This window comes from Thermobia domestica, chromosome 13 (genome assembly GCF_964235325.1).
Source record: "Thermobia domestica chromosome 13, izTheDome1.hap1.1, whole genome shotgun sequence".
Taxonomy (NCBI): Eukaryota; Metazoa; Arthropoda; class Insecta; order Zygentoma; family Lepismatidae; genus Thermobia; species Thermobia domestica.
Window position 1 is genome coordinate 37157050 of NC_137466.1, and position 15939 is coordinate 37172988.

Genomic DNA, 15939 nt, shown 5'->3' on the forward strand with positions numbered 1-15939 from the left:
CTATTCTATTTTCATAAAAAGCTTGTTAGCTAAGCAGGACACCAACTGGCGATGCAAATGTAAACTAACCAATCCTACTTTTACTACTAATCTAATAATACACTATTCTTTCTAATCATTAGAAAAACTGAAAAACTACTATGGTATTCATGAAAAGCAACCTGGCACTACTGCACATTTATGGCTCCCGTATCCGTTGGCGTCAGCGACTCATGGCTGCTCTGACCAGTGACTAAGAGTTATCATACATCAGCATTTATGCGAGGAAGTTCGCATTTCGAGAGTAAAAATTTCCGTCTGCGTCCATTTTCCGAAATTTCTTGATTGCCTGCATTTTCTAAGGTCAAGGGTATTGTCTTCCTAATGTGGTCTAGTGAACAGTGCCGCATTTAGGAGCTCGGTGTCTCTAGGCACTTTTCCTCTCGGCGCTCCCAATAATTGTATGTTTCTCCATCCCGCCATCCCTATCTTAAAAATAAAACTTAACTAAATTATGTTTAATTAGTGAATTAACAATTTATTACAATTAAATTCTACTCACTAGTTACTACAGTTACAACTATGTAACAAAAACTAACAAATGGGAAATATGCTCTCAATTATTTCTTTATTTCTTACGCTATCATTAAACATATTAGAATAGTAAAAATGGATTGTTCATGAAATAGTATAAATATTGTGCATACATCATAGAAGTCATTATTTTCGATTTCACTTTCAGGTAGTTTACCATGGGTGTTTCTGGCATGTTAATATTGGGGGGGTGACTAAAATGGTAGTAGACCCCAACTAAAGTTATTTCAAAATTATGAGTAAACTGGAATCTACTTTACTAATGGCATCCGCTCTTTAGCAACACAATTCATCATAATTTTCTTACATTACTGGTAGACTACCTGTCAAAAAAAAAGTTTATATATAATATGGTTCTTAGGTAATTTCTTCACCTTGACATTCCTACCGGTGAACTTCTACTCAGTGTTCTTAAACGCATTTGCAGCAGTGTAGTTTTATAGTCCTCATATATTTCGATTTTTTATGTAACAAAATTTTAACTCTCTGAAAGAAGTCTTACGATGACACTTGTTCTTCATTTCGCTGTATGTTTCTGAGCTTGTGCGGTTCACCCTTGTTTACTTCGTTTTCCGTTTTAATATCTAAAGTGTACAGTTTATTCTTGCTGTCATCCGGCTCCTCAATATACTCTTTCCATCTTTCTCAAATTCAATTCGCTCATTAAACACTCATTTCTATCTTTAGTTTCTATATTGTCATAGTAGTTGTCCCTTGCTGCCCTTCTACAGTATTCGCATGGAATTTATTCTCATATATAATATTCAAATTTCTCTATCTTTTTAAATTCCTATTGTCACCTTCGCTTCTATTTTATATTTCCCTGTCTTTGTAGATTTCCCTTCTTAATTCGCAGATAAACTTTTTATACATCCTTTTCTTCCCTTCTCCAGTCTCCCTTCGTCATGGAAACCAATTGTTGCTGGTTAAGCAATGAAAAAATTGTGTACCTGCGGCCGATACTATTTTGACTAACCAAACGTAACTTTAAAAAAAGGAAAAAAAAAAAACTTCTTTGAAAGTGACACACTTCAGGCGGACATTCTAATCACATTAACCTAATGTTTAAGAACAGACATAACTTTAATTTTTTCTATGTTTTTACTTCTTCCATATAGATCTAAATACTTTCAACATTGATCCATTTATCTCGTACTCAAAGTATTTCGGGGGGGGGGGGGGGGCGCGTCCACCCTTGTCTCCCCGCCAGAGACGCCCGTGTAGTTTACATTTTACGACATTGCTTCGTTTAGAAAACTTATATTTTGCTTGAAAGTTGAGTGTAGATGCCAGGTCACTGTCGATTGCCAGAATAGCCAGGGCGTTTAATTTTGACATCTCCCATGGAATTTCGTGGGTGGGTCCATATCGGTATATTGAAGGGTGGAGGAAACCACGCTGGCAGGGCAGAGGAAGATAAGCATGCTGCATCATTACTGGTAGATTTGGAGCACTTTTATGTTAACGTAGATGGGAGTTTCTGGTTTTTCTATTTATTACTACATAAATTCGAATGCATGGCGCTTCTATCAAATGCAAACATTCTATTTGCTTTCGATGTTAAAACATCGCAAAATATATAAAAAAAAATTAAAATATTATTTAATTTTTAAATTTTTCGGCCTTCAAAAATTTTGCGGTTGCGCTCGAGGCACGGGCCTCGTGGGAAATATGGCACTGCTAGTGAAGGTCAATTTCAGACATGCGACATATAAAAATATGTTTAGCTATTATATGTATTCAAAGAAGGAATTGTTAAAAAGGATAACATATACTGAAAAACATAAATGGGCAAAGTCAGCATGATGCCATTTGATTCCTATTGTTTAATCATTTTCACATGTTTCTATATGTTTTTAATAATCTTTTGCAAGTAAACTTTAAAGCAAAAGATAAAACTTAGCATTCTTGTATCGAAAGTTAATGTTTCTGTAATGAGTTAGCCAGATTTAAGTGTGTCACCATTTTTGTGTTTCAGAATATACCCTACAGTGGCTTGTTTGGCAAACTTTGAACTTTCTGCATGATGTAGTTACTATGATTGGTGTGTATAACCAAACGTGAATGTAGTTTATATAACCGATTTCTCCGTAAGATATGACTGTAGTTACCAGTGGCGTCTATAGCCGATGTTGTAATGTAATGTATGACGTATGACGCCTGTGACCTAACCTCTTTTTAGTATCTGGTTCCTACATACCCACATGAAAAAAGATAATGAGCTATGTAACTCCTTTCATTCATTCCATTCATGTAACGATATTTTATTGTTTTGTTAAATGGAAAGCTTTTATTATCATTTAATAATTTATACTTGATACAAATGTATATTTCCATTTCAGAAAGCATGGTTTCGATGGATTGGATTTAGATTGGGAATTCCCTGCAAAAAGAGGAGGTGCACCAGAAGACAAGCAGAACTTTGTGTCATTGGTTGAAGTAAGTTTTTTTTTTTTTTTTCTCCAGGACTAATTTGTGAAAGTTGTTTTAGTTGCTCTTAGCAAACAGTTTTCAGTAGCAATTCTCATTCCATGAATTCAGCACCACGAATATTGTGTTACTTGCTTCTGAATTGTATATATTGAGTGATACACAATATTGACTGATGATATTAGTGATGTAAAATACCCTGATATTTACTTGAACTAATCTTGGTATATGTCTGTTATTTAGTAAGTAGGGAAAAATTTCCATGGAAATTCCCACCTTCCTCAGCGGTATTTTTTTAAAGCATCACATCACGTGGCATCCATCATTGTGCTATAAAATAAAAGAAAAATATTTTTTTTTACCAAAAGAAAGTAATTGTGTAAAAACCATTACATGCGTGTAGTCAATAGGAAATAATCTAGTTTATTTTGATTTGATACATCTTAGAATAAGAATAGGATTATTTAATGTCGTTAAACAACAAGATATTGTAATAGATAATACCAACATTTAAGTTGCGTATATGTTAATGATACGAGGGTCATCCAGAAAATAAAGACCGTTTAGTTGTACAAAATGAAAAAAACAATATTTATTAAAAAAAAAAACAATTCTTTTACATACCTAAAGCTTCCTTCATTTCTCTGCATAATCACCATCTTCATTTAAACATTTGTGGTATCTGTTCAAGAGCTTCAGAATTTCCATGTTACATTCTTCGGCCTCTAGTTTATTAAACCAGGTGGTCAGTGCATTCTCCAACTCTTCATCACTTCCAAAACGTTTACCGCCCAGAACTCTTTGAGTTTAGGGAAAAGATGGAAATCGCTATGATCAAGGTCCAAAGTATAGGGTGGATGATCAAAAATTTCCGATCCGAATTGATCCAGCAATTATTGAGTTGCAGCAGCAATGTGAGGCCGGGATTGTGAAGAAGCACACTTCCTCGAGAAAACATTCTTCGCCTCCTGTTTTGGATGGTTCGTCGTAATTGTCTTAGAGTCTCACAACAACGATTTGCATTGATCGTAGTCCCTCTTTGGCATCAAAGCCATCGAAAGAACACCTTTCGATCTCAAAGACGGTTGCCATCACCTTTCATGTTGAGAGAGTCTGTTTGAATTTTCTCGGTTTTTTGAACGATGAAGGATTATGCCACTCAAGTGATTGGCGCTTGCTCTTTGGGGTGATGTGAGACATCCAGGTCTCATCACCAGTCACAATCCGATCAAGAAAGGCGTCCCATCTATGTGTCATCGTGTCTTTTGCTTGAATGCAGTCACCACGTGGCATAATGAACTGGCGGCAGGAAAGTATAACATGGGAATTCTGAAGCTCTTGAACAGATACCACAAATGTTTAAATGAAGGTAGTGATTAAGTAGAGAAGTGAAGGAAGCTTTAGGTATGTAAAAGAATTGTTTTTCCAATAAATATTGTGTTTTTCATTTTGTATAACTGAACGGTTCCTATTTTCTGGATGACTTTCGCATTTACAATTATAATTATACATAATATTTCTTACTGTAAGTAAAAAACTCTTTATGTATATATATATATAACCGGCTCAGGGAGCTCAGGGAAACATAATGGTAAGTGTCGCTTCTGGTGCAATTGAGTTATTACATGAAATGGGTTGGAATCTAACCACAGAATAGTATGTAGGTAGTTTACTTTGGGAAATTACCTGCAGATAGCAGGGATTTTTTTTGACATGTGTCATTGCATTGTATTGTATGGGAAGGTTGATTTTTTTCAGTTTACTTGAAAGTTAGAAAATGTTACGTAGCATTGTGTTGTCCCGAGCAGCTACTTCTTACAAAAACGTTCAAAATTTTTAATACATAAGGTTCCTACTTATGTATTATGAATTCAGATTTCTGTAATACTATGCATATACACATTTGACTATTAGCCACTTTCTAAAAGAATACTCAAAATTCTTAATCTCCATTTCTAGGTGGTAATATGCTATATAAATTCATTCCAATATACTTATAGATGTTTCGCGTTTTGTTCAGTCTCTAGGGACTACTGATTTCATTTTAGTACATACAGTAGTTTTGCGTGAGTGAACAGTACTTACCGTTTTCTTTGACATTCGTGAGGCAGTTTAGTATATACATGGAGGGACTTGTCATTGTTTCAAAACCTTTGAAAAAATGTCTAAAAGATTCCCTCGCTGGAATTTCTGTTATTGTTCTTCTTTCTTTCTTTCTTTTTTCATTTAAATATTATTTGTGGCTCGGAAAAATTACCTCTAATAAAATGCCATATGTGAAATGAGAATGGAAGTATGAATAATATGCAATGTGAGGTCAAAGTATAACGTTTCTGTTTTAGTATGATTCAATTTTTAATTTACTGTGAAACAGCCAAGTTGCAGATTTACTTATTCCTCATTATTGTTTGTTTGTATTATACTGATCTTATTTGTCTTTGATTGTAAACGTCGTATCATAGCCACACAGAACAGTAAGCAATCAAGTAGATCGTTAATGTTTGCAGAAGGAGAAAAGGTCCAATTACACTTCTCTATGGCACTCCTGTTAAGATATCAAGGATGCTTGACTTTATTTTCTTAACAAAATACCTGTTCTCTACTTTCTAAATACGATCTAATCAGTAATAGCTCAGTTCCTCTTACCACATAATTTTTGTAATTTTTCTGAAACAGTATCAAATGCTTTTCTTAAGTCAAGTAACATTGTGCAAGCGAATGAACCGTTTTGAATGGTATCAGTTATCTCAGACACAAGTTTCTCAACAGCTTTGCGTGTGGACATACCTTTCTGAAACCCTTATTTTTCACAACTAATTAAATTATTATTTCAAAGTAATGGGTTAATTGATTTTGCATATTCATAATTGGTACAAGGAGATTGATCTATAGTTGTGGAGCAGTTTTTATCCCTTTTTTTTATATACCGGAATGGTAACAGCAATTTTAAGTCAATCTAGAAACACTCCTTCTATTAATATACAATTTATTAGGTGAATGAAGGGTTATACTGTTACGTCTGTATTTTTAAGTGTACTATGAGTAAAGTTGTAATAATCTCGCTACGGGATGTTTTTAGCTTCCGTACGACTGGCAAAAATTAATTCAGATTTTACTTTTGTCAACTGTGAAAAGTATATGCCATGGGAAGTCTTATAGAGTCCGCCTATTAACAGGTATCAGAGGAAAAATCGTAAGAGAGAAACGGTGTTTTCATATGGGTTCCGCATCCCAAGAATACTTGCCATCTACATCTTTATCCCTCGATTGTAACTGGAAGTGCTAGAAATGAACTATTTCCGGTTTCAGGGGAGCAAAATCGGTTATAGATAGCGAGAAACTTTTCTCCCACATAAATTTAGTGTCTCAAGAAGAGGTTTAATATCGACCCTAATCCATCTATTGTGCTTACGCAAAACACTGGTATATCAATAAACTATACAGGGTGTTTCAAAAAGAACTACAACTTTGAAAAACTCGTATTGATTTATTCACTTACGTTACAGACAGGTTTGGTGTCATTTTGTAGCAAAATACATCAAGTTTTGACTCACGTAGTACATTAGTTCAGAAACAAGCACCGCAAGCGCTAACGGCAGTTAGAGTAAAGATGGCTGCATTTACTAATCCCGAGCGTGCTAGCTGTGTGTTTTGTTTTGAAGAATCCAAATCTGCGACAACTGTGCAACGTAATTTTCGTGCAAAGTATGGTAAAGATCCGTGGATATCGTGTTTGTTCCACCCATACCGGCTTCTGTGCCAGATCTACCTCTCAATTGTACGAGTCGCACCTTACACGCTGTGGTGGGTTTGGCAAGAAATCGACTTCAGATAGAATGGATACCCCATTACCAATGAAAACTACATTGAACCTCTTTAGGTATAAGGTTAAAAAAAAAAAAAAAAAAAAAAAAAAAAAAAAAAAAAAAAAAAAAAAAACTGATATATCATATTTTGCTACAAAATGACGTCAAAACCATGTCTGTAAGCTAAATAAATAAATCAACATGAGTTTTCAAAGTTGTAAAGTCCTTTTTTGATATATCCTGTATTTATTGCTTGTAATGATATAAAATGAAAATACAATGTAAATATTAGTTTTCCGTATCAGTGGTTTATTGTCTATTCTTCCTCGTTTATTATTATTGGTTACTCGTAAGACCTAAATTAAAATTCGGATCTGTAGTATGAAATAGCATTTCTATAATGACAAACAGAATTGAATCTGTACAAAATTGTTTTATTAGATTGTCATGTTTCAATCATCATCATCATCGTAGGTATTCTGCTCATATTGGCTGGCCGCTTGCCGCAGCTGAGAAGCTTCCATGCTCCACGGTCCTCCACTAACCTCGTCGTTTCCACGTATGATCTTTCTGCTTTCATATTGTCCATTAATTGTAGTCTCCTTTGCCTCCTCCCTCTCTTTCCTGCTACCATAGCTTTCTCTTTCTCTAGCACGTCCCTCATGATACAATTTCTGTTTAGGCAATGTCCTAACCAGTTCCTCTTCCTTTTTCTCAATAATATTTAGAAGTGTTTCTTTTTTCTCCCCCGCCATTTTTAACACCTTCTCATTAGCTTTCCATTCGACCCAACTAATTCTTTCGATTCTTATCCACACCCATATTTCGAAAGCTTCCAGTCGTTTTTCGTCACTTTTACGTAATGTCCATGTTTCTGCCCCATAGAGTACCAACACTCCACACGAAGCATTTTATGAGTATTTTTCTACTCTTTATCTAAGATCCCACTAAACAGACTTTTCTTCCTCCCAAAGGCTTCTTTCGCCATTCCTATCCTTGCTTTTATTTCACGTTCGCACTTCATGTCATTACTAAGAATACTATCCAGGTATCAAAAACGATTCACTTGTTCTATTTTCTCCCCTCCCACTTTTGTATTTGACACTGACCGCTTCGTTCCAGTTAATCATGGCTTTTGTCTTTCTATCATTTATTTTCATCCCATATTCTTCACAGCCCTTCCTCAAGTTTTCTAATATCCTATTTATTTTATTTTCAGATTCTGCAACAAGCCCCATATCATCTGCAAATCTAATCATTCTGCCTCCTACCGAAATGCCATCTTCATCATGTAGGCTCTTTTCCACTATCTCTTCTAGATAGACATTAAATAGTGTTGGCGAGAGGCAGCATCCTTGTCGAACTCTACTTCCAATTGCACTTTTCTCTGTTAGTTCCTCCTCTATGTTAACACTAACTTGTTGATTCATATATAAGTTTCTTATATTTTAAAATGAAAATTAATTATTATTTTAATACATATTAAATTTGGAACAAATACTGGAGATTAGAAAGCTTAACTAGCAGAAGGAAAGTTTTCATGAAGTTTTTGTAGAGAATCTACTAGAAAATATACATGGTAGTGAATACTGTTTACTTAACATTGGCTTCAAAGCGCCAAATTATAAGTGGTACAACTTTAGTTTCCGTACAATGAAAATGTGAAATTTTAAGAAGGCTGTTTGATTCTTTTAATAGGTTTTAATTTTAGGCCAATTATATTAAAGAAGCTTTTTTTTATAATTTTACTAGTGTGACGAGTCTAGTTTTATTATGCGAAATATAATTTTAATGTTACTACTTTAATTTTGTGCTTTGTTTATTTGACTTTTTTTCTTTTTTTTAAGTTCTCCCTGTCTTTCCTTTTCATAATTGTGTATGTTTTCTGATACCATACAAAGTGTTGGGTTTATGCTCTAAGCTGTTCGCTGCACTGTAATAGAAAGGACGACGACAACGATAATAATAATAATAATAATAATAATAATAATAATAATAATAATAATAATAATAATAATAATAATAATAATAATAATAATAATAATAATAATAATAATAATAATAATAATTATTATTATTATTATTATTATTATTATTATTATTATTATTATTATTATTATTATTATTATTATTATATTTCACTAATAAATTTAACTTAATATTCTAGGAGCTGCGACAGGAATTTGATAAACACAACTTACTTCTAACAGCGGCGTTTGGTGCTGGAAAAGACACAATCGACATTGCTTATGATGTTCCTATGCTTTCCAAATACCTGGACTTTATCCATATGATGTGTTATGATTACCACGGAGCCTGGGATAAGAAAACGGGAGCGAATGCTCCACTGCGAGCGAGACAGAATGACTCCGAAGAGGATCAAATCCTTACTGTGGTGAGTTATTGCTATTTTGAGCCATAATGCTATATATATATATAATGCTTAGGTATATAAATAGATGATAATAGTAGATTATATCAATATGAATATATGATCGTGTTAGTGAGCTTGTGCGCTAACATTTTCGATAGTTATAATAGTTCATTTGTCTGTTGTATTTATTATTTTGAATACAAATACATCTACTAATATTATTCTCTTATTTATACATAAACTTTAATACATATTAATAAATTTGTTAATTGTACATCTGATAATTCTTTACCTGAATATTGTATAAAATGAAGAGTGGTTTCGTTCATGTTATTATTCGGGTTAACCATTTTATATTGGATTAGTGGTTAGGTTCGTGTTCGGACTGTATTTTTATAAAATGGTTTCGATTCTCATACTTCTCTCTGTTCGGGATGCCATTTTTATAAGCAGAAGTGGTTCGATTCTATGTTAGGAGCACTATTTTTATAATATGGTTGATTCGGTTGCTGTAGAACGTCTCACATTTGGTTTGGTTCATTTCTTCATTTTCCCCCAAAGTGAATTCCAACCTGGTACAGGGTGATTCAGTGACAAATATTTACGAAATGTCAATCACATAATGCATGCGTCTGTACAAAATATCGGGCAATCGGATTTTGTTCAGACGAACGTATTAATCACAGAAACCAAAATCACTAACATATTAGCATGCAATATATGAACTAACATGCATATTTCGTGCAGCAAACATGAATAATTAACATAATTTACGTTCCTAATTATATTTTGGATCGTCATTTAAATTCTTATTCTTTTATAGGCCCATTATACTTACGAATACATATATATTTACAACATTCAAATCACATAAGAATAAACTAAAACTTTGAATTATCGCTTTTAACATCGTTCATTTCATATCCAATGAAGGATTTTACCGGAAGTACGTCGATTTATGCCAGCAACGCGTATAACAATTACGAGCACTACCGCACATACTATTTATTTAACACGTTATTGTACTCAGTAATACGATTTCATGGCACTGTTTTAACATATTTTACTGTGTACTGAAACTTCACGTTTACTTAGAAGTACCCACGTTTTCTTAATTCGCATTTTTCAGCATGTCTTCTTAAACATTCACTTTAAAAGGTGTAACTTCCTGGCGCAGTTTATCACAGTAGGCGCCAGAATGAATCGTGGAATTTCATTATTTGTGTACCTTCGCCACTTCCTGAAGGAGCACTATCACTGAGATTTTTTGAGAGGATGAAGCTATAATGAGAAATTTTCATTGTGCGCTGCCACGTTGAAGCATATTAATTAGGAATCATAATCAAGCATTTTAAAAACACTAATTATTAATATTTTCTTGTTATGACACGATGATCCGAGGTATTTTTGGATCTATGTTCTAATAATATAAAATGAAGCACTGACGAGGATGGAGTTTTAGGCATTTAGGAGAGAGAGTATATCACAGTAAAACATGTTAACTTGGCTATCTCTCTAACTTTGTCATTAGCCAAACTTGGCCGCATTTATGTGAAACTTCCATTTTTCCCAGGAGACATGGATTAAGTTGGACACTTCTCAATCTTCAAAATTGACCACATTGAAGTAATGTTGTTTTCATGCTGTTAATGTTAAATTTACTTCTGTATGTTGGACACTTAACATGAATTTCATTTCGTAGAATCCCTTTCAGGATTGTTGTGTGTTTCAGGAGGTTGATAAACCAAAGGTAGAAAGTCAAAAAATAAGTCTATTAAAAGTAAGTTCTACAAAAATATAGCAGACAGTGCGTATCCTTTAATACTTGGATCTGTTGTTGATAAGTGTATCCATAGATTGGCTCTGCCATTAAGACTTTCCATTCATGTTCTCTGTTGCAAGACCTTTCCGTAGTTCAATCCAGATGGATTTGGATGTTCTTTGTTTCGTTACCTCTTCGAATCCTTTTCCTTCTGGCAAGTTTGTAGGCAATTTAAAACAATGGGATTTATATTGCAAAGAGTTAAAAAGAAAAAAACTTATTAACTACTTGTTACTAGCTTTCAAAATTCGTCAAACGAGCACTACCTTGCCTATAGAAAAGGCAGTGTTTGTCTCACAAATAGTAGACTCATTGGACTTATTACTTATCATGTTTGAGGCATGCAGGATAATGCGATTGAGTGACAGAATTAGGATTTTACAAAATAGTAAGTTTAGGGAAATAATATTTATTAGTAATGAATGAAGCCAAAATGAATAGTTTGGAAGATAATCAGTTAAGAAAAGAATTTTCAGATGGCTAGAATAGGAACAAGCAAAACTCTCATTTTTGAACTGTGCCGGATGCTATTTTTGTCTAATTGTCGTTTTAACAAGTATTCAAGGACATAAATACGGTAATGTGAGATACCTTTTTCTGTTACAGGAGTTTTAAGATTATACCCCTTGATTCTATTGATAACAGTTTTACTTATAATTAAATGTACCTTTTAAGAGAAGGATCTAAGTCACTTTTGTTGAGGATTTCAAACTCTATGAATATCTGCATTGACAATAAATGCTGCTTTTTTTCCGAGCAGGAACTGTCTCAGTTCAGGCCATAAACAACGTGAAAGATTATGACACTTTGCCTACAGTAAGATACTAAGTCAGCGACTTTGGTACTTTTTTTTTTTTTTTTGCCCTATCTTTATTTTACAGATAATGGTTGAAACAAGTAATATGAAATCTTTCTCAAATTGATGTTGCAGTTCTTCAAGAAAACATCAGTGTTCCTTGAGGCACATAATTTGCACGAGGAATCAAATACTACTTCAAATAATAGCATTTAATTTTTTGAATATGTATCTAGAGAAAAGAAGGTGTGTTGTAGTAAGAGAATGGAGCGGTGGTTTGATAGTTTTTGGCTTTACTTCGGAAAACAAGCCTTGTTCTGTCAATTTTTCGTACGGAGTTTGCTCATGAAGATGCCTAGTGTGATGTTCAAAATGGAGAAACAGCGAAAGAAGTGTTTTACTAAAACTTTGTATAGGCGGTAATACCATATCAATATCAATGCCATTTCCCAATAGCGGTGTATTTTGGTTTGTATACTTTGTTGTTAGGCTTCTGGGGCTGCAGTGGTTCAGTGGTAGAGTGTCCTAGGTCCTTGGTTCTATCCCAGTTCGCACCAAGTGTACTTTGTGGTGGACAAACACTTTGAGTGTGTTTTTTCGGGGTTATCCTGTTTCCTTCCACTTTCTTCATTTCACCATTTCATTTATTTATCATCACCGTCTCCTTTAGCCTACCCTGCATAAACGTGGGACGTAAAACTTTAAAAAAAATATTTCATTTTTTTATTAGGCTACTGTAGATCATGTATCTATAAAGAATATACCAGTAGTTGATACTAGAAAAGCTATGCAGTCCATCTCCAGTAAAAGAATAACCTTTTATATTTCAGTTTCCTGAGTACATGTACATAAACATAATACTATAAATATTCTATGAAGAAAAGCCATTGAGAAAGGATTCTGGTAGAATAATCTTAATCCCTAATATAATCTCATATAACTAAATGTAACACTTGATCGATAAGTGTGAAATTTCAGTTATATCAAGTAGTGTTTTGTGATTTATTTCAATATTTAAATCATAGTATTACTGTATTTTGTTGTAAAAAGGATCTAAGTTCTACGATGTTTAATATATTTAGGCTTACCATATGTCCGGTTTACCCTGGACATGTTCTGTTTTTTAAGCTAAAAATTTTTGTCCGGGCGGAATTTTAAAATTTGGTAAAATGTCCGGGCTTTCCTGTCGAGTATCATTAGTAGACAATAATAGATCAATGACATTTTAATTGTTTTAACGAAAGTTTAATTTGTGTGTGACAAAACTTAGTCTTACGCTTAGCGAATGTGTTATGTGAAATACAATTATAAACAATTCACTTGCAAGGAATTTCATGCCTATCTCTTAAGTAATAAACAATTATTGAACAAGATAAGATCTACAGAGAAATATGCTTAGGCCAATCGTCAGAAGAAAGACGAACAAAGTAAATGTCAGAGTGACAGAGATTGAGGTAATTGTTTGTATTTGTAAAAATGTACAAGTTTCATGACTAGTTCCCTTACTAATACATGATTTAAACAGTTCACTAGTCTGTAAATGTATTGGTATTAAAAGTGCTTTGTTCTTGAAATTGTCAGCAAAAATGTCCTCTTTTTTGATTTTCAAAATATGGTAAACCTAATATATTTCCTATAACATCTGTTTTAAGAATACATTTTTTAAAATATAATTATCTTCAGAGTGGCACAGAGAGTAATACTTAACCTTTTTTTTTTTTTTTTTTGTAAGTTTTGATCTACTTATTGTCTTAAAAAGTTTTCCTTAATTTCCCAGAAGATTATACAAAGTTACTTAGGTACGTTTTTGAAGGAACACATTTAACTGCTTCAATTCACTTTAATATATTTTTTTAAAATTATTTATAATGTAATTATTTCAGGAATATAGTATAAAATATATGATGAAACTTGGAGCACCTCCAGAGAAGTTGGTAATGGGAATTCCTTTGTATGGAAGAACATTTTTGCTTGAAAATTCTAGTCAATCCGAATTTGGAGCACCTGCCAAAGACAGAGGATTTCAGGGACCGTATACGAGGGAAAATGGTTTTATGGGATATAATGAGGTGAGTGGGCTGTGATATGTATTAGTTTTGACAAAAAGTTTTCAGTTAAAAATTGAAAATCCGTTATCATAAGTAGACGTTAGGAAGAAATTCAAAACCAAAGGAGAATAATTATAATAGAAGCGACTGAATATTAGCCTCCAGTATGCTATAAGAATAATTCAAAAGACAACCAAATATTTTTATTAATGAAGATAACTTTTGTAAGTTTTCAGTATATTTTGTTATCTAGCGCAGAGGTTAACCCTTACAACACCAAGTTTTTTTTTTTTTTTTTTTTTTTTTTACCAATGTAAATTTCTCATGGAAGAATGAAGTTTTTTCTTTTTCCATTGACATAGACAGAACAATTATACAACTTTTTATATTTTAGATAGCACAACATGCGTACTATAATTCTTGTGAGTCAGTCGATTTAAGCAGCTTCTAATCTGGAGTACAAAACTTATTTCTTACAAGAAAGGTACATGGATCAAAAACCACTTCATCCTGACATTCCAACATTCCAAGGGTTAAGCTGCGAAAATGAAAGAAAATATTTAGCAATAGAAGCATCTTGAGCAAACTTAATTTCATCTGTATTCTTATTTTATTTATTTATTTGAATGTTTAGTGCTAAAACCAGCCAGAAGCATACTATAACAATATATATGTCACACAAAGCAAGTTGAATATAAGACACAAGTGACAGTATTATTTATACATTGAATGCTGAAAATAAATACATTCTATTTGGCGGGAGTCCTGGATTCGATTCTCAGCGGAGGCACGTGTGGTTCAGATCCCACGCTAAGCTGTGGGTCCACGTGTTATATAGTCTCGGTGCTGAAAGGGATGCTAAACTCTAATTCAACTAACCACCCAACTAACCAAGCTCTCCATTAAATTCTGTCCTGAGACAACTGAATCGAGTTTCTACTTTGTGCTCCAATTTCTGGAAGATCCATCTTAATATTATTCTCCCATCTGCGCCTACGTCTTCCTAATGGACATTTTCCGATTGGATTTCCAGGAGCAACTTTGAAAGCGTTTCTACTTTCTTCCATTCTGGCTACATAACTTGCTCATCTGAGTCTCCTAGACTTGGTAACCCTAACAATGTTTGGTAAACGGTATGAATTATGTAGTTCCTCGTTATGAAGTTTCCGCCATTCCCCATTTCTATTCCTCTTGGGTCTGAATGTTCGTCTCCTGATTTTACTTTGAAATAAGTAGTAGAAAATGGATCGATCTGGGCCAACATAGAACAACTCAGGAGCCCCTGGGAAATCGAGCACCTTGAACCGTGAACCCACAGTCTTTTACGACCTCCATTTTAGGGGTGTATTTGTTCCCTTTTATGAGCACATTTTAGGGGGTGTACTCGTTCTCTTTTATGAGCATTTTTTAGGGGTGAACTCGTTCCCTTTTATGAGCATATTTTCCAACCCCTATTATAGCAGAAACTACGAACACACAGCAGAGCAGATAATACATAAGACTCGTTCTCTTTTATGATCACTTATTCAACCCCATAGCAGAGAATACATGGAGACTATGAACACATAGCATAGCAGATAATACATAAGATTCATTTCCACCCCTATTTTAATATAGCAGAGAATACATAAGATTACATACTTTTTCCACCCTTATTTTACCATAGCAGATAAAACATAAGACTACGTAACATAGCAGGGATGTATTCGTTTCCACCCCTAATTGAACATAGGATAGATTTAGACTCGTTCTCTTTTATGAGCTTATACATTCCCTTTTATGATCATTTTTAGGGGTGTATTCGTTCTCTTTTATGACCTCTTTTTCCAACCCCTATTTGAACATAACAGATAATACACAGACACTACGAACAAATATTTTAACAGCACTCATATGTAATAAGGGAGTGTACCCGTTCCCTTTTATCAACCCCTGTGTAACATAGCATTCGTCAATTACTGCATGTCCCAAAAGCACTGACCATTGAGGTCAAAGGTCAAAATACTTAAAAACCAATAACTCAAAAACTGAGCCACATTTAGTAATAGATCATCAAAGACCACATGTCCCAAAAGTGTTGACCATCGAGG

At 33.7% G+C, this 15939-nt stretch overlaps 1 protein-coding gene across 1 annotated transcript in view; it reads left to right on the forward strand.

Moving 5' to 3' along the window:
- The window catches only part of LOC145668106 (putative chitinase 2), a 97444-nt gene that overhangs the window by 48651 nt on the left and 32854 nt on the right, over nucleotides 1–15939 (forward strand). Inside the window, exons 4-6 of the mRNA XM_081735633.1 lie at nucleotides 2916–3012; nucleotides 8977–9204; nucleotides 13685–13870. Coding sequence (XP_081591759.1) covers nucleotides 2916–3012; nucleotides 8977–9204; nucleotides 13685–13870 — 511 coding nt within the window. The remainder of the gene's footprint in view (nucleotides 1–2915; nucleotides 3013–8976; nucleotides 9205–13684; nucleotides 13871–15939) is intronic.